General features: G+C 46.3%; 1 protein-coding gene across 1 annotated transcript; it reads left to right on the top strand.

Annotated features, from left to right (window-relative positions):
* Positions 1 to 1154: 1154 nt before the first annotated feature.
* PSMC4 (proteasome 26S subunit, ATPase 4) lies at positions 1155 to 17541 on the top strand. Its single transcript, XM_063140764.1, has 11 exons — positions 1155 to 1216; positions 3609 to 3707; positions 5219 to 5405; positions 6712 to 6858; positions 8177 to 8286; positions 8901 to 8994; positions 10919 to 11086; positions 14211 to 14287; positions 15710 to 15878; positions 16180 to 16235; positions 17294 to 17541. The coding sequence occupies exons 1-11, from the start codon at positions 1181 to 1183 to the stop codon at positions 17405 to 17407; spliced, it is 1257 nt and encodes a 418-aa protein (XP_062996834.1). The 5' UTR covers positions 1155 to 1180; the 3' UTR covers positions 17408 to 17541.
* The last annotated feature ends 6576 nt before the right edge of the window (positions 17542 to 24117 follow it).

The following is a 24117-nucleotide window of genomic DNA, read 5'->3' as shown; positions in this document are numbered from 1 at the left end:
TTTAAAAAATCCCCCGGGCTATTTTTCTCCTTGTAAAGTATTATTTTCTAACCCTTCACATCTCCATAAAGGAGTCAACTAAGCCCAAGACTTCTACAATATTTTCCTTCTTTGTACTAAAGTACAGTTGAGCAGCAGAAGCCGCAGAGCACTGCAGTCACACCCCCAAATACTCAAACTTCCATTTATTGAAGTTAACTCTCCCCCCAGGCTGGGCTATGACTTCCAGAAAGGGGGGGAATACCTCTATGAGTTTGTGTATATATTGCTTGCACACACACACACTGCACATATATATGTAAACCATCCAGAAAGCTTTGGCTATGGGGTGGTATATATGCAACCGACCAGATATAACGGTCATAGACAAAAAAAGAAACACACACGTACCTCATCGACATAGCAATACTGAATGACAAAAATGTTGTTGGAAAGGAAGAGGAAAAGAGAGAAAAGTATACACCATGGCCATGGAAGTCAAAGAACTATGGCAACAGGAAAGGTCATAATTACTCCGTTAGTCACATCAGTCACCGGTATCACATAAAAATATATATACAGAAAACCTTCAGAAACTGGGCCTACCAAAATACATCCATGCCAACATCCAAAAAGCAGTCATAGTTTAAACATGCTCAATTGTCAGGAAATTACTGAATCTGTAAAAGACAGCATGACTTGGCAAAGCCCATCATGTCCGTCTAGAAAAACTGCCATGAGAAAGAAATAATAAAAATAATAGATGATAATAATAAATGCTAATAATAATAATTAATTGGCCCATATACTCCCCAGAGTGTGTATTATATGATGTGTGTTTATACACACACATGCATACACATACACAGTATGCACACACATACACAGTTTTTGGAGGCAAATTGGAGGATGGTGGGTCAAAGAAAAGATGTTAGTAAATTGATTTTGGGAGCTCTAGCAGCAAGTGGTTTGAATTCTCATTGAATCATGATCAAAATAAATTAATGTGGCCAATAAAATCTGTTTAAGTTGTTGGGATGGGGGGTGGGGCAAGGGTGTCTGTCCAGATGGAAAGAATGAGAGTATAGTCACAAACACGCAGACCAGGAGGGAAAGAGACCACGACTACAGCTCCCGTAATCCTCTGCGCCCATTTCCGGGAGCCTCTCCCGGAAGCGCGCCTGGGCTTGCAGCGGTAAAGATGGAGGAGATCGGGATCGTGGTGGAGAAGACGCAGGTAGGGGCGAAAGGGCTTCGGCCGAGGACCGGCTGAGTGAGGGACTGCGGCGGCCTGGCGGGCGAGGGGAGCTCCCGTCCGTCCCCCTTTGCCTTCCGGCTTCTACTGCCGGGGAAGGGAGGCGCCGCCGCCGCCGCCGAAGGGCTGGAGGAAGCGGAGCGAGATGCCGAGTCACTGCTTGCTGGCCGGGCCCCGGCGGAGGCGGCGGGGAGGAGGGAGCGGGCGGGCGGGCTGTGATCGCCAGCTTCTCTCCACACCGGGTGCCGCTTCTGTGCTCCGCTTTCACGAAGAGTCCTGTGGTGCCTGAAAGATGAACACATTTATTCTGGCGTCAGTTTCCCTGGGCTACTCCATCGGAGACACGGAGGGCTGATCTCAGGCTGGCAGATTTATATAAATTTGTAAACCGCCCAGAGAGCTTTTGCTATGGGGCTGTATATAAATGTAATAAATCAATAAAAAATAAATATATACATGCCCGGGGCGAGAGGGGAGGATTTAAACAGATCAGAGGCATTTCATTTCCCTCTGACCAATACACTCTACTTCCCCTCCGCCAGTTGGACATATAAATCTGCCAATTTAAGATCCCATGCATCTGATGAGTAATCCACGGAAGTTTGAGCTAGAATAAACGTCTTCGACTTTCAGGTACTGCAAGACTTTTAACTGTTGTTTGTTGGCTTGCTTGTTTTGCTGCAACAGATGAATGCAGTTTCCTTTCAGGAATGTGCACAACTATGAGCAGGTATTAGTCTTGCATAGTTTTGTTCCCATGAAATGGGTGAGACTTCACGTTAGTTGTGACATCAGTCCCATTTGTGAATGAAATACCATTCGTTTCTGTGGGCTAAGTAGGACTAACACTTGATACCGCCCATGGCTAAGATCATTTCCCTTGTTATGTGAACCCAGCCACCCTTCTGGAATTTGTCCTGATGTCAAATTATAATTCTGGGGGTGAGTCTCTCTGCCCATAGAACCAGAGGAGACTGTTTTAAGGTTGAAAATCTTGATGTGTTCGTAAAGATTTCGGAGCTGAGAACAACAATAGAATAAAAGACTAGAAACAAATTTAATGTATTAAAACATTTAAAATTGCTATTTTTAAAAGCAAGTTCTGATAAAACCACGGCTGGACATTCAAGGAAAGCTTCCTGAAACATCATTTTCAGGAAGCACTGGAAGCAATACAACATGGGCTCCTCCCCATCTCCAAAGGCAGGGAGTTCCAGAGAAAGGGGGCCATCAGGCAGAAGGCTTTTCTCTTGGTGGTCTCCAATCGGACCATAGGTTCATGTGGAACCACCAGGAACATGCCCTCAGATGACCTCAGTCACTGGGCAGGTTGGTAAGGAGAAGGCACTATCTCAGGTATCCTGGTTCCAATGGTCCTTCTTTGGCGAATGCAGAACTGTTCCAGTTGTCCTTCTGTGTGGGATGTGGGTGTTAACAGACGACTGAGCCTCTTTCAGACTGAGGACAGAATTCCATTTTCATTTCAGAGAAGCCAGAAAATTCCTGAACGATTGGCATTTGGGGGAAGGGGGTGTGACCATCTGGGGACTTCCAGAAGGCCAGAGTTGGGCCCCGAGCCTATGGTTCTGTACCCCTAGGCCAGGTCTTCCTTGCCAAATTGTTGATATATGCAGTAGGTGAATCTCTCCCCAATTAATCTTGGCGGGGCCAAGGATGAGATTGCCAGAAGGCTGTATGACTGTGATATTCAGTCATCTATGGCAGCGGTCGAAGTGAGCCGCTCAAATGGGCTCTATAAGAGTATCATTACTGCTCCGGGAAAGGCTCCCCTATATTTAACTTCTGGAATGCCACAAGAGCTGAGATGGCTATTTACTCGGTGCAGGCTAAATTCCCTCTTGCTGATGGAGGTGAAGGCACGCTTTAAAAATCACCCTAGCACCAATGTAGATTGCCCAGAAGGTTGCCCTAAAGCTGAGGATATAATTCATTTCCTAGCTGAGTGCCCAAGGTATGCGGAGCTGAGGAAACAATACCTTGAGCCTTTAATTCCCAGGTTTAATTTCATGACTTCTAAAGGTGTAGTCCTTACTCTTTTGGCTGGTACAGATTATTATATATCTTTTAGGACTGCGAACTTTGTACACCGGGCGATGGAGGCCCGGGAACTACTGATTGTTTCAAACGATTAATTTTAATATCCAATACTATATGTTGGTTAACATTGTAAATATAACCTGGACGATTGTTATCCTAGTTACTCTTATTTGTAGCACTTCCGCTGGCTTGTGGCAAGCTCGCGGTGGGTATGTTATTGTTTTATCTGTTTGCGAATGGCCCAGGTGGCTAATATGCAATAAAGTTATATGAAATATAATCTTGGTTGTCTTTTCTCCATGTGCATTGATTCTAGGATGAGCTTCCTGCTCTCTCCATCTCCAGGCCTCAGACTGGCCTCTCCTTTCTAGTTCCTGAGGCTGAGGATATAGAGGATCTGTATAGTCGTTACAAGGTGAACCACCTGGTTATCATGTTTGGTCCTGGGAATTTAGCCCTGTGTGATTGTAGCACTGGAGGGAGCTGCTGTGTCTGTCCTTCATTCTAAATTTGTCACTCTAAAATGGAGGTTCTACACACACACACACACACACACACACACACACACAATCCTCCATGGGTCTCTTGAAAATTGGCTGAAAGTCCCACAGGGACAGCTTATCAACTTTTTTTGTTCTGCAAATTAAAGCACCTTACTCCTATTTGATTTATTTATTAATTAAAACATTTTATCCTGCCCTAGATCACAAGGATCTGAGAGTGGTGTACGGATAAAATCATACGAACAATATAAAACAATAAATATACACTGCTAAAAACAAATTAAAGCATTAATCCCTTTTCCTCTTCTGAGCAGGAGAAACATTCATATTAAAGGTGGGGCCTGAAAATTCTGCATTGCCTCTGAGACAAGCTAGACTTGACCCTAAACACATCATTAGAAACTGTCCATTTCCCTCCTGTGGGGTGGGATTTCATTGGGACTGCAGTGTGTGGAGAGTGGACCCTTCCATATTCCCATTCTCAATGAAAATTGCACAGTCATGCCTTACGGGAAAAAGCCCCCCCACATAAGATTTTTGACAGGATTGTGAGTGAGGAAGGAAGAGTTAACCCTCTCCTTTCCATATATTGCAGTCCTGTTGAGATACTCCCCCCCCCAATATTAAATAATTCAAAACAAAATAAAACCCTGACATGGTTTAATATGTCAAGTTTGGCCCTGAAGCAGCTGTGAAGACTGGTACGTTCCAGAGCAAACCTTGAGCAAATGCTTTATGTGTGTATGTTCTGTGTTTTAGAATTTTAAATTTTGTATACTCATTTTAATCTTAATTTTAGAATTTCTGTAAACCGCCCAGAGAGCCCTGGCTATGGGAGCGGTATATAAGTGCAATAAATAAATAAATAAATAATAAGCTAAAGCCAGTATAGAATTTTTAAAAAGTAAAACCAATTTAAACAATCAAACTATGTGCAGGCTTGCTGATTTTAGCCATCAAAGACTTTGTTAAAAAGCTATGTCTTAACTAGGCACCGAAATGAAACCAGTGCTGGCACCACTTGGTCCTCCAAGGGGAAGGCATTCCACAGCCGGGGTGCCACAACAGAGAAAGCCCTCTCCCACATCCCACCATAGCATATGTCTCGCGTATTTCAATGACTCTCGTCTTGCCTTCCTAATGCAGTGGATGTGCCTGGGTTTTTTTGTGCACGTGTGAGCAAAACTACGTGAAGTGAGGTGTAAACCACAGGCCCTAGGCCTCATTGGTCTGTGTGATAATCCGTCCCTGGCTTGATCATTCCCAGGCTCCTTAGCTATGTAAAAAGTCTGCTGTAGTTGCAACGGGGAGGGAATACTGATATAGCTGTGCTTGTCTTTTGCCTGCTGCGTCTCATGAGCTGGGATTCTGCTGGGTTGGAAGGAGGAAGCTTAAAGGAGGCCTCCTGTGTGTCTGCCCACAGAAATTGCAGCAAGAGCTAGAGTTCTTGGAGGTTCAAGAAGAGTATATCAAAGACGAGCAGAAGAATCTAAAGAAAGAATTCCTGCATGCCCAAGAGGAGGTGAAACGTATCCAGAGCATCCCGCTCGTCATTGGCCAGTTCCTAGAGGCGGTGGATCAGAACACAGCCATTGTTGGTTCTACCACAGGTACAGCGCTCTCTCCTCTCCTTGCTACCCCTGAGGGTAGGGTGGAAGTCATGATAAGTGTGCTGTGATAGGCCTCCCTCTATTGGTGTCCCCTTCAGGCTTCGTTGCAAATGACCTGTACAAAAAATAAAGGAACCCTATAGTTATTTCTTTGAATTTCTTTGTATAGTTATTACTTTGTATTTCTGGGCGCAAAGATTACTGCAGACGCTGACTGCAGCCAGGAAATCAGAAGACGTTTACTTCTTGGGAGGAGAGCAATGACAAATCTTGATAAAATAGTTAAGAGCAGAGACACCACACTGACAACAAAGGTCCGCATAGTTAAAGCAATGGTATTCCCCGTAGTAACCTATGGCTGCGAGAGCTGGACCATAAGGAAAGCTGAGTGAAGGAAGATAGATGCTTTTGAACATCTATCAATGTTCAAAAATCGGTGTTGGAGGAAAATTCTGAGAGTGCCTTGGACTGCAAGAAGATCCAACCAGTCCATACTCCAGGAAATAAAGCCAGACTGCTCACTTGAGGGAATGGTATTAAAGGCAAAACTGAAGTACTTTGGCCACATAATGAGAAGACAGGATACCCTGGAGAAGAGGCTGATGCTAGGGAAAGTGGAAGGCAAAAGGAAGAGGGGCCGACCAAGGGCAAGATGGATGGATGATATTCTGGAGGTGACAGACTTGACCTTGGGGGAACTGGGGGTGGCGACAGCCGACAGAAAGCTCTGGCGTGAGCTGGTCCATGAGTCGGAAGCGACTGAACGAATAAACAACATAGTTATAAAGTGGGTGTAATTGTCATTGAACGATATTAATATAGTGTGTTTGTTATAAAACAGCGATTACAATTGTTGTAGTTGGGGGAATAGCTATCATTATATCTCCAGATTATATCCCATTTCGTCGCTTCGTCAAAACCAGTGTAAAGCCAAAAATGCCTCCGTTGAAACATTTCTTGCTCATGGGGCAGCTGAGTTCTCTCCCTGGCAGTGGTGGCAGCTACATCAGTCGGGTGAGGGCCACCATTTAAACTTCCCACAATGCCCCAGAGTGACACTATGTCCAGGGCATTGTGAGAAATTAAAATGGCGGCTCAACTCACTCGTTCATAAGGACAGTCTGGCAGTGGGGGATAAAAGAGGCCCCAGGGAAGCTGTCAGTAGTGAGCCTGGCAGGGTGCCGAGGTCCAAGGATGCCAAGTGTTGGCGCTGGCCTGCCCCACCCCCACCTCTTACAGTGCAGGATTGGAAATTGAGCTGGTGTCTCTCACTGAAGGCCTTGTCTTGTGAATGTCTCCATTGCAGGCTCCAACTATTACGTCCGGATCTTGAGCACCATCGACCGGGAGCTGCTGAAGCCCAATGCCTCCGTGGCCCTGCACAAGCACAGCAATGCCTTGGTGGACGTGTTGCCTCCCGAGGCTGACAGCAGCATCATGATGCTTACTTCAGGTGAGACGAATCTCCCTTGGTTGGCCTGGGGCGACACAGGCTCTGAACACCAGACCCGGCCGCGGCTACTCCCTGCTCAAGCCAAGCACCACCGCTTGATACGCCTGAGGCAAGAGATAAAGCCCACCTTCCTCCAAACTATGTGGAGAAAGGGGTTTAAAATGGAGAAGGATTTTAATATATATAATAATGCGCTGTGAGTTATATCTGCTTAGGTGAATGATTGTCAGAGTGGGTGTTAAATGTGTAAACTTAAGATGATAAATGCCAAACAGACACGTGGGATTTTTGTGGTAGTTTAAAAACAAAACAATCAAAATTTATTTTTAAAAGTTCACAAGCTTTGTTTCAACTAACAACATTTTAAAACCTTTTTGAAACCTTTCATCCAATCCTGTCACCCATTCACATTCGCGCTTTCCTCTTTCTCACACAATCACTCTTGAACTTTCTTTATTATCAGTATTGATTAATATACTTCCACTACGTGCACACCACACTCTAAAGACACCACTCACTACACTGACTCTCAAATTTCCCAAAACTTAAGTACCATAAATACAGAGAGCACTACAGACTCTAAGAGTACCTAACAAGTCTCCCTGAAAAGTTTCCCTGAAAAGGACCTTGAAAAGAACTCTCAATCCCTTCAGTCATTCCCTTATATATCACTCCCCCCCCTCCCAAGACCTTCTAACTCCGCCCACTCAGGCCAACATTCTAAAAACCACAGACTTATAAACCGCAGACATACATTTGGAATTGACTTGTGGGGTGTAACGCCACATGGCCCAAGAGGCGACTCCAGCTCTGTGGCTGCGTATGGGGTGGGGGTGTTGCCTTCCGGAAGGTTGCACGGCACTTACGATGATGATGATTCCTTTTTCCCAATACTGGGACTCAAGGCGGCTTTACAAATTAAGACATGTACAGTTAAAACTGCCAAATATTGCTGACGTTAACTGGAAGCAGCTATCCAGGGTTTTGGGCAGGTACAGTAGATGTCAGGGATTAAACGTGAGACCTTCTGCATGAAAAGCAAGTGCTGTAAGTCCTGGTGAAATCTGGTACATGGAATAGAATCTGGACTTTGGTTCTTTTTCCCCCCATTGAAAACGTTCAAGATACAGAATTTCTAGTCCTCATGGTAATGGAGACAACTGAAAATGAGGTATCAGCCCTAGCAGTTCTTATATACTTACGGCATCTCTTTGGATGGCTAAAGAGAATTGACCTTTTGGAATGGAGGCTTGCTTAGCTTTGCTTGTAAGGGGAGCTGCAGCCCTAATCTTCCTCCCTTCCTCTCTCCTCTGGACAGATCAGAAACCAGATGTGATGTACGCTGACATCGGAGGGATGGATATTCAGAAGCAAGAAGTGAGGGAGGCTGTGGAGTTGCCCCTCACCCACTTTGAACTCTACAAACAGGTATCGGCAGCTGACAATACATAGATGGGTATTCAAAATAGTCTGTGGTTCATTGGTTCTTGCATCCCATCTCTTCTTTAGAAAGGTCGCTGTGGGGCTGTTCACACAACACGCTAACCCACACTTGGTGGTTGAGTGTGGGTTGTTTTGAACCGTGCATTGTTTTTGAACAGTGGGTTAGCATGCTGTCTGAATGCAGCCAGGGCAGCTTGTTAATCGTGCAATGTGGCTTCTCTTTCTCGAACCCCACATTCCACTTTTGAATCTCAGGGCGCTTTCCTGTTTGCGGCTGCTGACTCTCCAGTACGAAATACCTGTGCGTTTGGGTCAACGGAGAAAGGCACGCACGCGGTTTGACTTTGTGTCCTTTTCGAATGCTCCGAAGCGGCGCTCTGATCATTCCCGGGTCGCTTCTCCTGTGGGCACCTATGCCTCCTTGCTTGCTGTCACAAAATGTAGCAACAGCATCAATAGATCCCTGAATCTATTTTGCCTTCGAGGCGATGTACCCTTAGAGTTGCAGGGTCTCTCCAAGACGCCGTGCCACTCTCTGGGTGGCTGGTGCGAGATGCCAGGATGATGACCCTCAAAATGTCCTCTTGCGGCTTTTTCAGATTGGTATTGACCCTCCACGGGGGGTACTGATGTATGGCCCCCCTGGTTGCGGGAAGACCATGTTGGCCAAAGCAGTGGCCCATCACACTACAGGTGAGTGGCCAGGCGGCATCGGTTCTGTTGTTATGGGCAGGTTTCATCTCTCCTCCCCCCCTTTCTTCTCTCTGTCGTTTTAGCACATTGTGGCTGCTGGTTATTTTATGTATGGTTGTCAAACGGTGTTTAAGAGTACATTCCTAGACCTTAAAAGAACGCCCTGCAACTTCCAGCCTTCCCCAACCAACATTGGGGAATTGTAAGACATATTAACATCTAAAGATGCATAGGATGGCGCCCTGAGTTACTGTTTTAGCTTTCATTGCCAGCTGCCTTGAGGTCATTGAGGAAAGTGGGGTATAAATGTGTTAAATAAATAAGATAGGGATGGAAGGGCTAGCCATGGCAGATGCAACAAGAGCAGCTGGGAGTCTTAAGAGGTGGGTCTTGGGAGTCCTGTGCCCATGTGCCGGCTGTGTTTGTGTCCAAAGGTGTGTGACTCATTTCCAGCACTTGAGCCAAGGATCCATGTGAGGGTTGCCGATCAGTTTCCCCACCATGAAGATGTACGCTATCCTAAAAAAGAAAAATCTGTGCCAAGGGGAAAAAATGCACTATACAAATTTGCATAATCTGTCCATGTTTTGCTACTTCCCCTAATGTACTCTTTGCCATCCTCCAGATGTTTTGGACTTCATCTCCCATCAGCTCCAGCCACCGTGCCCAATTTTTAAATTACATTTATATTCTGCTTTCTTTCCTCTTGCAAGGGACCCAAGGCAGCTTATATGGTTCCTCCCCCCTCTTCATTTTCTCCTCACAACAACCCTGTGAGGTAGGTTAGACTGAAAGCCAGTGGGCCTGTTCAGACAACACGCCAAGCCATCGTTTGCCACTAACCCTTTTGCAGCAAACGGGTAGTGGGCGTGTTTAAACCAGGGTTATGTAGCCACCATAGTTAAGAATGGTTCACAGAACACTCTTAAGTCATGGATCACATGACATGCTAAGCAATGATGTTCAGCTCAAAATGCTTAACCACTGTGGCTAAGCATGTTGGCTGAACAGGGTCAGTGACTGGTCCAAAGTCATGCAGTGAGCTTCCATGGTTGAGTGGGGGACTAGAACCCGGGTCTCCTGAGTCCCAGGCCAACGCTCTATCCACTACACCACACCGGCTCTCAGTTGCCAGGAATGCTAGGGAAGACTGCTATGCCTGGCAGCAGAGCCCCTCCTGTGGCCGTTGGGGATCTTGTTCAGCTGCCTTTCTGGCGTCTGAGAACTCAGCAGTGTGTCCTGGCGCATGGTCAAGCATGTCTTCATAATCTTAAGGTTTTGAAACTTTCTCTTTCTTCCTTCTTTCTTTGTTAATTAAATGGCAGACTGCTATAAGGACCTTACAATGTAGTTGTTTTCCTGGCTTCTGTGCAGTTCTCCCCACCCCAGTTCTAAAAGACTGAACTGCCTATGCTAAGGCTTAGTTAATGGCAGTGAGACCTTTAAGCTACCAGATGCTGCTATTATTCTTTGTATTTTTGGCCTCTCCCCCTTTGCCTTCATCCCTGCCCACCACTGGTTTGCTCAGCCCCAATAACTTCTCCAAAGTTGAGTCCAGATCTTAGGGTAAAAGAGGTTCCCCAGATTTGCTCCACACACATCCATGTGTCTTTGGGGGTGGCAGCTGAGGGGCCAAAATATAGCACTCAGTGGGCCGGATTTGACCTTTAGCTGCCAGTTTCCGATCCCTGACAGAAGGCCTGGGTTCCGCACAGGGAAGACCTGTTCCATTTGCTTCAGTGCCAGGGAAGGCACCTGAAACGCAGCTCAGTAGCACCCTTGCAGCTTCCTCTAACATTGAGGCAAACAGAGGCCGCAGTTGCTCACCCAGGCTTCCAAAAGAGCATTGAAGCCTTTGGATTGGGGGCAAATGATGAGCAGAAGATCATTGGGAGCTGGGCTCTGACGCTGCCTTCCTGTCTAGCTGCCTTCATCCGGGTGGTGGGATCCGAGTTTGTGCAGAAGTACCTGGGCGAGGGACCGCGCATGGTGCGGGACGTCTTCCGCCTGGCCAAAGAGAACGCCCCGGCCATCATCTTTATTGATGAGATCGACGCCATCGCTACCAAGCGCTTTGATGCCCAGACTGGCGGTGAGTTGGTGACCTGGGGCAGGGGGAGAAGTCTTGTATCTCTTGGGCAATCGGGACGGTTGAGGCAGAAGGTGGAGGAAAGGGTCCTTGAAAAGGGATATATGCTGCAAAGCTAGGCATGGTGTATCAAACACAGGAGCCCAAGGGGCCTGTAGGTGGGTTGCTTAAAATGGATGTGATGTGAGAGGCATTTTAGTGTGGAAAAGTGCTGTGTGGAGGTGGGTACTTAACCCTTTCACCTGCTGTTGCTTCCTCCCCCATCTGTCCAGTTTTCTTATCAGCCGGCCACCTTTCTGGAGGCGGAGGGGAAGTGGTACGATGCTGGCCTGCTGTTTTTTTAATTGTTTATTGCTCTTTTTTATTGTTTATTATTTCTTTGTTTATCACATTTCAATTATTAAGACGTAACCATTTCTTGCACACGTTCAAGGCACCCAAGGGGTTTTGCAATGTTTAAATACTGAAACGAACGAACGTTACCAGGCAAAAAGCCCCAAATAACTCCATCAGAATATAGTTATTTCAAACCAATTCAAGGTCAGTCCTTTCAGGAGGTGATGGGCTGAACTCTCCATTTTATGGAACTTGTGATAATGTATTTTTAAATGTTTGTATATATTGTACTTTAAAGTAATCTCCTTGTGGGAGGGTGGGGGTTACCCTAAAAGGTGGCCTAAAAATATTTAAACAATTTGGAATAATAGTAATAATAATTATAATAATAATGCTATGGCAACAGGAAAAGGTCACAATTATTCTGATAGGCACATCAGTCACTGGCATCACATCAAAAAACTATACCGAAAACCTTCAGAAACTGGGCCTACCAAAATACATCCACACAGTCATCCAGAAAGCAGGCATATACTTAAAACATGTTCAATAGTCAGGAAAGTTCTGAATCAGTAAAGAATAGTATGACTTGGCAAAGTCCATCATGTCTGTCTAGAAAAACCATGAGCGAGAAAAGTGGAGGAGGAGGAGGAGGAGGAGGAGGAGGAGGAATAATAATAATAATAATAATAATAATAATAATAATAATAATAGCAGCAGCAGCAGCCAGCAAGGAGAGTTTTCAGGGAGAAAACAAGTAAGGAAAAGGCTGTCATCCCTCTGCAGTCAGCCATTTCTCTCCCTCCCAATTCACATTAAGCAGCAAAGAAGGTTTTGAGAATTTCGCCTTTACCAGAGTTTTGCTTAAGTTACACGTTAGGGGAGGGCAGCTGCAATTCCTGCTGCCTCCTTTAGGCGTCGCCCTTTCCCTGCATCATCACAATGGGCTGGAACTCCCCCCCCCCCCGCTCCTTCCCAGAATTCTTTTGTCTGTTGGGCGCAGGTTGGCCTATGAGAGCCAAGGGAGAAACCTTAGTCCAGGTGAGGGTAGCGCTTCTGCTGAGTATTTTCGGGGGACGTTCCCTGTGTATTCGACAATCTCGGCCCATCCAAATTCTTCAGCCTGGGCACGAACTGGGCACGTTTCCTGTGAATGCTTCCTTTATTTTGCACAAAGGCGAAGGCTTTGAACACCTGGATTTGGCTAGCAAGGAATAGGATGAGAAGGGGACACGGAAGGAACAGTGGTTTGGCTTTCACCTTGCCGAGTGTTTTCAGTATTTAGGATACCTTTGGCAACTAGTTAACTACCCATAGCTGATCAGTACACTTCAAACAAAGCAAAAACTTTTAAGTACAGTTTTGACCTGGAATTATACAGTCTCACACCTGTACATTACTCAAATAACCCTGCAGTCTAATAGGGCTTTAATTCAGCACTTTCTCTTTGAATGCCATCCAGGTCGTCTTGATAACTGTTTTTTTACGCCAAATTCACTGTGAACCTGCTTGTGGCGTGTCTTCCCTTTAATGCAATTACTATTTTTTCAACTTCTTAATTATTTATCATTAACATCTGGCATTTGCTTTTCATAATAAGACATCTTACTATGTCTTCCAAGAGAGGTGGGTTAGCTTTTTTTCCGAATGGCTTTCCCAGCAAGTCCAATAAAGCACTATCAATGATTGCCTAAAAATCCAGGGCAAAGGGTAGAGCGGATTGCGTGTTAGAAGCTGGGATTAGCTGCTACTTATAGAAAACAGTATACGTAGGGGAAAGCTACTAAATGGTTTTTTCATTTATGTAGAGTTTATTTAGCCTTTCAGACATTTGGAGGAAGATGTCCTGGGGATGGGGCGAATCGAACTGAAACAGGAGCAAGCATATAGTGTTATCCTCATATACTTCCCTTGCTCTTCTGAAATCCTTCCCCATGGAGTATTTGATACTCCTGATAGTACACCCCCCCCAAAAAAAAAACCTTAGGGAAAAAAATAAGGGGGAACTCCCAGAACAGCCCACAGCATGCTGAGTGGACATAGAAAATTGATAGTCTTGGGGGTTTGGGTTGGGCATTAAACCTACTGGGGTGGAGTGGAATGGAGTATCCTGGGAAAGAACAAGCTTGCCTGGCTGGAACCGTGAACAGGAACACTCCATACTGCAACATTTTGTTGCAGCCCGTGCACCTACTTGCATCCCTCTGATCTTTCTCCCCAAACCCCAGATATTATTATTATTATTATTATTATTATTATTATTTTTATTTATTTATTTATTTATTTATATAGCACCATCAATGTACATGGTGCTGTACAGATAACACAGTAATAGCAAGACCCTGCCGCATAGGCTTACAATCTAATAAGTTGTAGTAAACAATAAAGAGGGAAGGAGAATGCAAACAGGCACAGGGAAGTGTAAACAGGCACCGGGTAGGGTGAAGCTAACAGTATAGAGTCAGAACAAACTCAATATTTGAAGGCTATAGGGAAAAGAAAAGTTTTTAGCTGAGTTTTAAAAGCAGTGATTGAGTTTGTAGTTAGATACTGCTAAAAGCCCTGGCAATTGCATTCTCTCTCATCATAAAGGTTGGAGACGGAGCTGTGGTGGGTGGGCTGCATCAATGAAACGCTGAGGCTCTTGGGATGCCTCTTGTGCACCAGGCAAGCGCCTCCAGATATCCCTGAAGATGCGCGGAAGGTGGCCGCAAGCCTTGGCCTGCGGGAAGGTGGGGGGCAGCTCTTTCCTCCGGGGCGCCAGCTGATAGTTCTGCCGGTCTCTCCACAGCGGACAGGGAAGTTCAGCGCATCCTTCTGGAGCTGCTCAACCAGATGGATGGCTTTGACCAGAACGTTAACGTCAAGGTGCGTTGAAGGCTGTGGGGAAGGAAGGGCGCAGCGGCAAAATCAGATGGCCTGGGGAGGCCATTCCTTTTTGTAGCGCTCTCTCTAGACTTCAAGGCATCTCTACTGAGAAGAACTACAGGGGGTTTTTTTTAGTGGAGGGAAGTTAACAATCCAGAGGAAAATCCTTGGGAGCCTGTAAGCTTTCCAATTATAGCTTGGACAATCACAATTAAGGTAGCAAAGTTTGCGGCTGCAGCCCCAAAAATCAGAAATAACTCTCTAAACAAAGTCTGCGTAGATTGTAAGTGGGACCATTTGATTTAATAGTTTTGTATAAACTATCATCAGAGATCTCACCTATCTGATAGTGCCAGATATTGACTGCTAGCATTTTAGGTTATAATGTAATCAATGAAATTATTCTTGTGACTTCGGCATGTATGTCACCATCGTGATAGCAAAGGGTGGGTGCTACAGATAAATGGAGCACCCCTAGAGTTGACCCACTGACTGACTCCTTGGTTGAGAAAGGATTGTACCTCAAATATTTTGAATATTTTAAATAATGTGTGTTGCTATATGTGAGCAATTCTATATTTTGTAATGGTCTTTGTGCTACAAACAAACCATTCATTCTTTCATTATAGCTTGGTCATGTATTGATTTAGTTGGCCTTGATTTAGTCAGTCATGCATTGAATCGTAGAATAGTAGACTTGGAAAGGGCCTCCAAAGCCATCGAGTCCAACCCCCTGTGCAGTGCAGGAATCCACCTTAAAGCATCCCTGACAGATGGCTATCCAGCTGCCTCTTGAATGTCTCTAGGGTGGGAGAGCCCACAACCTCCCTAGGTCATTGGTTCCATTGTCATACTGCTCTAACAATCAGGAAGTTTTTCCTGATGTCCAGCCGGAATCTGGCTTCCTGTGAGCCCATTATTCCATGTGCTGCACTCAGGAGTGATCAAGAAGAGATCCTGGCCCTTCTCTGTCTGACAACCTTTCAAGTCCTTGAAAGGTGGTGACACAGAAGAGGGCCAGGATTGATATAGTTGGCCTTGATTTTTCCTGTGGGGAATCAAGAGGACTAGCCTGTTTGTTTTTCAAAGAACCTGCAGCACGGCGAGGCACTGCTTGGAACATAGAACCGGCGGCTTCGTTTTACACAGCAGCCGGGGAGCTCAAAGAAGCAGGTTTCCGACTTGCGGCCTGCGAGGCGCTCCCGGTTGCCCCAAAGGGTTGAACGAGTGCTGGATTTCCTCCATTTCCTTGTCAAGCTTGAAAGCGCGGTTTGCCTCAATCGACCGTTAATTGTGTCTGGCCTCAAATGCCCAGACATACTAGAGGGGAGACGGACGTAGGGCGTGGAGTTGGAATGCGTTGCACCTGCTAATTCAGTCCTGACCTTCCAATGTCTTCGTTGGTATTTCTCCCCATCTCAGGTGATAATGGCCACCAACCGAGCAGACACCCTTGACCCTGCTCTGCTCCGACCAGGCCGCCTGGATCGTAAAATTGAGTTTCCTCTGCCAGACCGACGCCAGAAACGGTTAATCTTCTCCACCATCACCAGCAAGATGAACCTGTCCGAGGAAGTGGATCTGGAAGACTGTATCCTTCCTGACAGTTCATTGGGGAGTGCTAGGGATTAAAGGGGTGGGGGTGGCTTGCAGAGGCTGAACCCCTCTTTTGGATGACAACTCCCACCCTACACATGCGTGCAGGCACACACTTCTCCAGATGCACCCCAGGAGTTGGTGTTCGGCCATTGCTCTTCCTCGGATGCTTCACTGGCTTGAATAGAAAGGACAGAACAGCTCTGAAAGGCGCTTCCTGGTTGTATAGATCAACCCGTCTCCCATTTGGCACAAAACCCATTTTCTCCACCTCTTTCCTTCACTCCTCCTTCCAGATGTAGCCCGGCCGGATAAGATCTCAGGAGCCGACATCAACTCCATTTGCCAGGAGGTTTGTGGCGTGTGTCTTGGCAGCCCAGTTGCTTTCCTAGGAAGTTAACTTGGAAACAGATGGCCATCAGTAGGGCATCCTTAGGCCTGTTTAGTAGTCTGGCCCCATCCCAACCACTTGGTAATCTGGTACCCTTGACATTTGGGATAATGGAGAGAAACCGTAAGGGAGGGGACGGCAGTGGGCACTTGTGCTATGAATCATGTCTCTTCTGGCCTCTTAAAATGTAAGTAGCAAAGAACCTGAGTTGTGAGCTAGGAGGCTCTGGGTTCAGATTTCACCTCTGCCACAAACTCTGTAGATGGCCTTGGGTGGGTCACCTGCTCCTGGCCATCCTTGATTTGCAGTTTGATCATATGCTTGTATATGTAGCTGCCTTATACTGGGCTGGACTTTTGGTCTAAGTGGCTTTCCACCCTTTTGGCAGAGATTTTTCCCCATCACCAGCTGCAGGGGTGGGGCATGTTTGACTCTCCAGATGTTGTGGGGCTCTAACCTCGCCATCCCAAATTGTTGGCCGGGCGGTTCAGGTTCTCGCCCCTGCATCAGCCTATCCTACTCTAGCAGGGCTTGGGCAAAGTGTGGCCCTCCAGATGTTTTGGTCTCCGACTCCGACAGCTGAGAAGGCCTACAAGACCGTGTGGCATGATGGAGGTTGTAGGCCATAAACATCTGGAAGGATGCCAGTTGCCCACCCATGTTCAGTAAGGCTACTAAGATGATTCATGCTGGCTGTCTCCAACCTGGTGCCCTTCAGATGGGTTGGGTTGCAATTCCCAATGGCCATGCTGGCTGGGGATTATTGGAATTGCAACCCAACCCTATCTGGAGGTTGGCACCAGGTTGGGGAAGGCCAATGTATGCAAACACTTGTAAGCGCTACATCATCGTTAAGTATTGGTTTGCAAGGATGTTATTCCATCCCTCTCTCTGCGCTCTATACAAACACTCACCAAATAATTCAGGGATCTCGCAGAGAGGCTTGTTTCCCTCCTTTCCGGCTGATGCCCTCAGTTCCTGCCTTTTTCAGACCTCTCCTTTCCGTCTCTCCCTTTAAGGCGGGGATGCTGGCCGTGCGAGAGAACCGCTACATCGTCCTGGCCAAGGACTTTGAGAAGGCCTACAAGACCGTCATCAAGAAGGATGAGCAGGAGCACGAGTTCTACAAATAAAGCCGCAGCGGAGACCGGGCGGGTTGTCTCGGTCCATACTTGGGGGGCGGGCAGGCATGGGGTGGGGATGCGTTTTTGTGTGTGCGTGGTACTGGCGAGTGAGATTTATCCTGTGAATAAATAATTCCCCAGGACTCTCGTTGCTCTGTCTTTTGGCGGGCTGGGATTCAAGCTTCTTACATTCCCCAGCCTGGGTCTTGGTGCAGCTCTTGTTTCTTGGCCTGACGAGGAGCTGGGTTCGAAATAGGTTCACTTTCGACAGCAGGGGGTGTGGAAGCTCATTTCCCTACCCCCTTCCCCAGATGTCAACACCATTTATCCTTCATCATTGGCCATGTTGGCTGGGGCAGATGGGAGTTGGGAGCCCCAGAACGTTGGGCAGCGGTCACAGCTTTCCTACTGCTGTTCTGCAGTGACCAGGGTCAATGTATTGGAGAAATCGTAGGCCAAAACATCTGGAGGGCCACAATTCCCATTGGCCCCAGCTGTCAGGGATGATGGGAGTTGTCGATCAGCAACAGCTGGAGAGCCTCGGGTTCCCCACACCAGTACTACAGGGAGTGGGGAGAGGGGATTGCAGCTCAGTGGTGGAGCAGAAGGGCCCAGGTTCAACTTCTCTGGCTTTTCCAATTAAAAAATAAAAATCAGGGAGCCAGGTGATGAGAAAGGCTTTTACCTGAAGTCCTGCGGATCCATTGACAGTCAGAGCAGGGGATAACTGGGTGAGATGGACAAACTGACCTGTCCTAAGGCAGCTTTCTATGTTTGGAAGCAAAGGGTTGAGAACTCATAGCATCAGAGTTGAAAGGGGCCTATAAGGCCATCAAGTCCAACCCCCCACTCAGTGCAGGAATTCACCTAAAGCATACCTGACAGATGGCTGTTCATCTGCCTCTTGAATGCCTCTAGTGTGGGAGAGCACACAACTGGCGACAATGCGCCAGCAGCAGGCAGTTTGTGGCTCTCCAGGTATTTGGGCCTACAGCTCCCAGCCACCTTAACCAGCATCTCCAATGATGAGGCATGATGGGAGTTGTAGTCTTCCAGAATTATTGGCCTACAAGTTTCCCACCCCTGCAGTAGAAAGTGTCATCTGGCCTCAAAAGCTGTTGCCCCCAACACCTTCACATGCACTGGCTCCATATTCCAAAGTCTGTATTAATGTAATACACTGGTTAGGTGAACAGATCACAATAAATGTGCAAGCTTTGAAGATCTGCAGATCTCTTTAATAGGGTGTTACAAGGAGCAGGTCTGGCAGCTGGGGAGGGGAGGAAGAAAGCCTGACTTGATGGTGGAGTCTCAGCACGTTCGTAGTCTGTGTTGTGTGAAGAAGTCCTTTTATGTGTCATGAATCTATCACCGATCAGTTTCATGGGAAGACCCACAGTGTATAGTTAAATTATGGAATTCACTACCGCAAGATGTAGTGATGGCCACCAATTTGGATGGGTTTAAAAGGGGGTTGGATAAATTCCTGGAGGAGGAGAAGGCTATCGATGGCTACAAGCCCTGATGGATATGTGCTATCTTCAGTATCCAAAGCAGTAAGCCTGTGTGCACCAGTTGCTGGGGAACATGGGTGGGAGGCTTCTGTTGCACCGTGTCCTGCTTTGTTGGTCCCTGGTTGACAGCTGGTTGGCCACTGTATGAACAGAGTGCTGGACTAGATGGACCCTTGGTCTGATCCAACATCCGCGCACTTCTTACGTTCTTATGACCCCATTGGGTTCTAGTATTATGAGAGAGGGAGAAAGATGTCTCCCTATCCACTTCCTCCACCCCAGGCATAATTTTGTACATCTCCATCATGTCTCCCCTTACTCTCCCTTTTGTTAACCTGAACAGTCCCAGCCATTGTCATCTTTCATCACAGGGGAAATTATTTTTAAGTTGTCATTTTAGGGTGCAGTCCCAGTCTGACACATCAACATCAGCATCCGGGCATTTGGGACCAAACTAAAATTCCTGGAGGAGAAGGCTATCAATGGCTACTAGACCTGATGGCTATGTGCTACTTCCAGTATCAGTGTATATACACCAGCTGCTGGGGAACATGGGTCGGAGGGTGCTGTTGTACCATGTCCTGCTTTGTTGGTCCCTGGCCAACCACTGGTTGGCCACTGTGTGAACAGAGTGCTGGACTAGATGGACCCTTGATCTGATCCAGCATGGCTCTTGGATTCTTTTGTTATTAAGTTAGATGTGTCCTAGGAGATCTATTCCCCCTTTCTTTTATGGCTAACAATTGATATCCCTCTTTGTGCTGCAAATTGCTACAGGAGATAATTTTAATAATGAAAATGGCACACTCACACCTGCTTTCCTTTGTCCAATAATAGAGGATGCCTTGGAGGGGCGCGGCTGTTGGCACAATGCCAGCATGACATGTTGCTGGTAGAGTATTAACATCTGATAAGCTTGGAGGCAAATCTCAACCTGTGTTTGCTTTGGGTTTATTGGATTGCAAAGCAAACATGGCTCCTTGTGTGCGTTATTATGGGTCGGAAGAAGGTACATGACAAACAGGAGCACAACCAAGATCTTCCTGCCACCCTGACACGTTCAATCCTTTCCCCCTGCTTTTAGGGATTCACTCCAGCTGTCCCCTAATTTAGATCTCAATCAAACTAGGATGTTGATAGCCCATGTATTACGAGTGTCATTTGGTGGCAAAGGTGGCTAATCTATTCTGCTGACAGTGGGTAGAGCTATCACGGCTCCTCCTGCTGCCTGTTGGCTTAGCTGCTCTGATGTCATAGCAGGGTGAAATTGCCATAGGCTAGGCAGCTGATACTAAACGGGTCTTGGGGAACATGATAATCAGAATGTTAAGCTTTATGGGCAATAATAATAATTAATTTCTTACCCGCCTCTCCGATTAGATCAATGATTCCCAAAGTGGGTGGTACCACCCCCTTCGGGGCGGTGGGATTGCATAGGGGGCGTTAAGAGGCAAGGGGGTGGCAGGGGGGCACTCGAGGTGGTCTTTTCCATACCAGGAGTTTTGGTTACAGAAGGAAATTTCCCAGACGTTTGGAAACTGGTATCACTTCATCAAGCCCATCCATCACATTAAGAATTTACAGAATAGTGAGGTACTCTACCCTAGTTACTAAATGTGATATCTAATATTCTTGCTAAATGACTATCAGACTTTGAAAAGATGGTATCACTGGATCAAGTTCATCAATTATGTTTAATTGAATAAACTAAAAAAAATGTAATTAGATTTTGAATAAATATTCAATTAATTGTTACTGTTTTGAATTTTATTGTTAGCATCTTCCCTAGTGGGTCGTTGAAAGTCGCTATTCTGAATAATGATTTTTATAGTGTAGGGTAGGGGGCACTGGGCATGAATTTGTGGAACCAAGGGGGCGGTTACCTGAAAAAGCTTGGGAACCACTGGATTAGATCGAGGTGAGGAACAACAGCAAGCATAAAATACTGATTAAAAACTATTGGCGTAAACTAATCAATAGGCAGTAACACCTAAGGTCTGGAAACCACTGGACATTTTCCATCATTGTCCCTATGCCGCCACCCCCCCCCAAACCTTCATCAGTCTCTGCTGTGTTTACATTTTTAAAATCCTATCTTTATTTATTTGATTTGTACCCCGCCTTTCCACCAAGAAAATGGCACTCAAAGCTTAACAATCATAGAAACTTTTTTTAAAAAGGAGAGAGAAAACTTTGATTAAAAAACATAATAATACATTAAAAACATCGGGCCTGTTCAGACAACACACTAAGCCATGGTTAAACCGGTGAGCAAATGATTAGTGAGCGTGTCTGAAGTCATGGTTATGTCGCCGCCGTGGTTAGGAATGGTTCACATGACATGCTAAGACATAATGTTTAGCTGAAAATGCTTAATCATGGTAGTTTAATGTAGGGGTGTGCACGGACCCCCCGCTCCGCCCCGCGGGCCGATCCGAAAATTTCGGATTGGCTCCGAATCGGAGCTCCGCAGTGGAGGGGAGTGGCGCCAGGTAAGGCCGGGAGAGGAGGGTGGGGTGGGTGGGTTACCGGGCCCTGCCGCCGTCGCCGCCCGTGCGGCGACGACGGCAGAGCCCGGTAAGGGAAGCCGACGGACCGCGGACGGAGGCAGGTAAGGCCCCCCTCCCCCTTGGTCCCTTACCGGGCTCTGCCGCTGTCGCCGCATGGGTGACAGCGACAGCGGCAGGGCCCGGTAAACCCCACTTACCTTTCCGGCGGAGCTCCGGATTGAGGCGAAGGATCCGCCTTCACCTCGATCCTCTTCGCCACGCTCCGCCGGCCCCCCCAATCCTCTTCGCCTCCGCCTTAAGGGCAGGCGAAGCCCCCTGCTCCGCTTCTAATTCGCTGGTCTGATTAGAAGCGGAGCACATCCCTAGTTTAGTGTGTTGTATGAATAGGGTCACAGGAGGGGATGGCAACCTGGCAACCGTAGGCACCCTGGCACTGAACAGGACCCCCAAGTGCACCCACCAGGACCCTGTAATGAAAACAGCATCCAATCCAACAGACCAGCCCAAGTCCTGCTTGAACAAAAACGTTTTTGCCTGCTGGCAGAAAGACAGCAGAGAGAAACCCATCCTAACCTCCCACAGCAGGGAATAGATGCCCCTGAAGGCAGCAGCTCTGAGAAAAAGGCCTCCCCTGAAGGTCTTAAAACCCGGGCATCCTGGTATGGGAGAAGGCAGTAATTATCTTTCACATAATCTGCTCCCAAGCCATATAATCATAACCAACACTTTGAATTGTGCCCAGAAACCAAGCACTAGCCATTAAAGCTGTCATAACAAGGAGTTACATGTTTTCGGACAATTTAGTGCCTATTTAGTTTCCTGTTTCCTACCCATCACATTTTTCTTGTGTATTGATTGTATCTATTAGAATGTAGCCCAGTGAGCAGACACTGTGCTGTTTTTATTCTTTGTACCACGCCTAGAAAACTTTAGGTGTAATAATAATGAATCATCATCATCAGTAAGAATAAACCTTAAAGTATTGCTTACACGTCATGCCTTTTGAATGGCATCTAGCAGCTACAAAACCGAGCAGTAATTAGGGCCTGTCAATATTTTATTTATTTATTTATTTAAAGCATTTGTATCCTGCCCTATATCACTAGGATCTCAGGGCTGCGTACAGATAAAATCATATGATATAAAAAAATAAATATACACAGCTAAGAACAAATTAAACAATGAATCAAGTTAAAACCAATAAAAGCAGTAAAAAAACAATTAAAACAGTTAAAACAATATGCAAACTTGGTGAATTTAACCATTAAAAGCTTTATTAAAAAGCCATGTTTTTACTTGGTGCTGGAATAAAATCAGTGTTGACGTCAGTCGGGCCTCCAAGGGGAGGGTATTCTACAGTCGGGGTGCTACCACAGAGAAAGCCCTCTCCCTTGTCCCATCATAGTGTATGTGTTGCGCTGGTGGGATGCGGAGAAGGGCTCCTCCAACAGATCTCAAGTCTTGGGCAGGGGTATATAAGGAGAGGCGGTCCCTAAGGTATTGAGGTCCCAAGCCAATAGAACTCCAGAGAGATGATACTTGCTGTTTATGATGCAGAATTAGAATCTATTGTCATTGTTTGGGTGAAATCCTAATTGGGCTGATTTTCATCTGCCACTGTCAGCAACCCTTCCTTTGGGTGACCTGAACTCCTTGACAGTCTGAATAACCTTCCGGATCCTCTCAGTCTTCTACCTTTGCCTTTTGGCAGCGAAACATCCAAGAGGTTAATAACCAGAAGTGCCTCCATCTTCGTTGATAAAATCATAGACTTGGAAGAGCAGTCCTCAAAGGTCATCTAATCCAAGCTCATGCTGCTGATGCAGGAAATTTATATTTTATTTATTACGTGTGTTTTTTATACTGCCTAATAGACAAGGCTATCTGGGCAGTTCACAATTAAAAGCATAAAATACAACAGATCAAGACAGATCAAGATTTATAAGTTTAAAAATACCACGTAAAACCAAAATAAACCCAGCGGCAGTTACGGCCCAGGGAAAGCCTGTGTGAAAAGATATGTTTTCAGGAGGTGTTTAAAGATGTTACATTTCCCACCTTCCAAACTGCACGAGGGAGGGTCTTCCAGATGGTAGGTGCTGCTCCAGAGAAGGCCCTGCTGATACAGCACCCTGATAGGTGACCATCCAATCTCTGCTTAAAAACCTCTAACCAACGAGTGTCCACCACCTTCTCAAACAGTCTGTTCCACTGTTGAACGCCTTGTGCACTCAGGAAGTTCTTAATGGAGAGTCAAAGTCTCTTTTTCTGGAATTTGAATTCCCCTTTACTGCAAATGGGAGCTGTGAAAATGGGGTGGAACCTGGATCACCCTTAAAATGACTTGGGGGGGACTCGGGGAGGTGTGAAATGGAATTTACCCCAAGAGTAAATTCCAACGATATGGACCCATTTAAATTAATATTAACATGTTTTAGAAACAAAATAAACTCAAGGTACACACCCCTAAGGTCCCCTTAGTATACAGGTCAAGTTTCCAACATATAGGTTTTGAAGTTTTTGTGGCGCTAACGGAAGGACACGCACCCTCTTTTATTATTATTATAGGATACATCTTACTCGTTCTCTTATATTAAAAGAAAATGGCAAGGTTAGCCATCTAATATTATACTCTTCTACAGCATATATCAGCCTTCCCAACCTGGTGCCCTTGCGACCGGTTGGACTACAACTC

This window comes from Elgaria multicarinata, chromosome 13 (genome assembly GCF_023053635.1).
Source record: "Elgaria multicarinata webbii isolate HBS135686 ecotype San Diego chromosome 13, rElgMul1.1.pri, whole genome shotgun sequence".
Lineage (NCBI taxonomy): Eukaryota > Metazoa > Chordata > Lepidosauria > Squamata > Anguidae > Elgaria > Elgaria multicarinata.
This window is presented reverse-complemented; position numbering and strand designations above follow the sequence as displayed.

What these genes read in the sequence shown, in the direction of transcription:
- PSMC4 (XM_063140764.1), top strand. Translation starts at nt 1,181, where the DNA reads ATGGAGGAGATCGGGATCGTGGTGGAGAAGACGCAG. An exon ending in GGAAGTGGATCTGGAAGACT is followed by an intron (nt 15,879 to 16,179) that starts GTATCCTTCCTG and finishes TCCTCCTTCCAG; the next exon opens with ATGTAGCCCGGCCGGATAAG. An exon ending in TCAACTCCATTTGCCAGGAG is followed by an intron (nt 16,236 to 17,293) that starts GTTTGTGGCGTG and finishes TCTCCCTTTAAG; the next exon opens with GCGGGGATGCTGGCCGTGCG.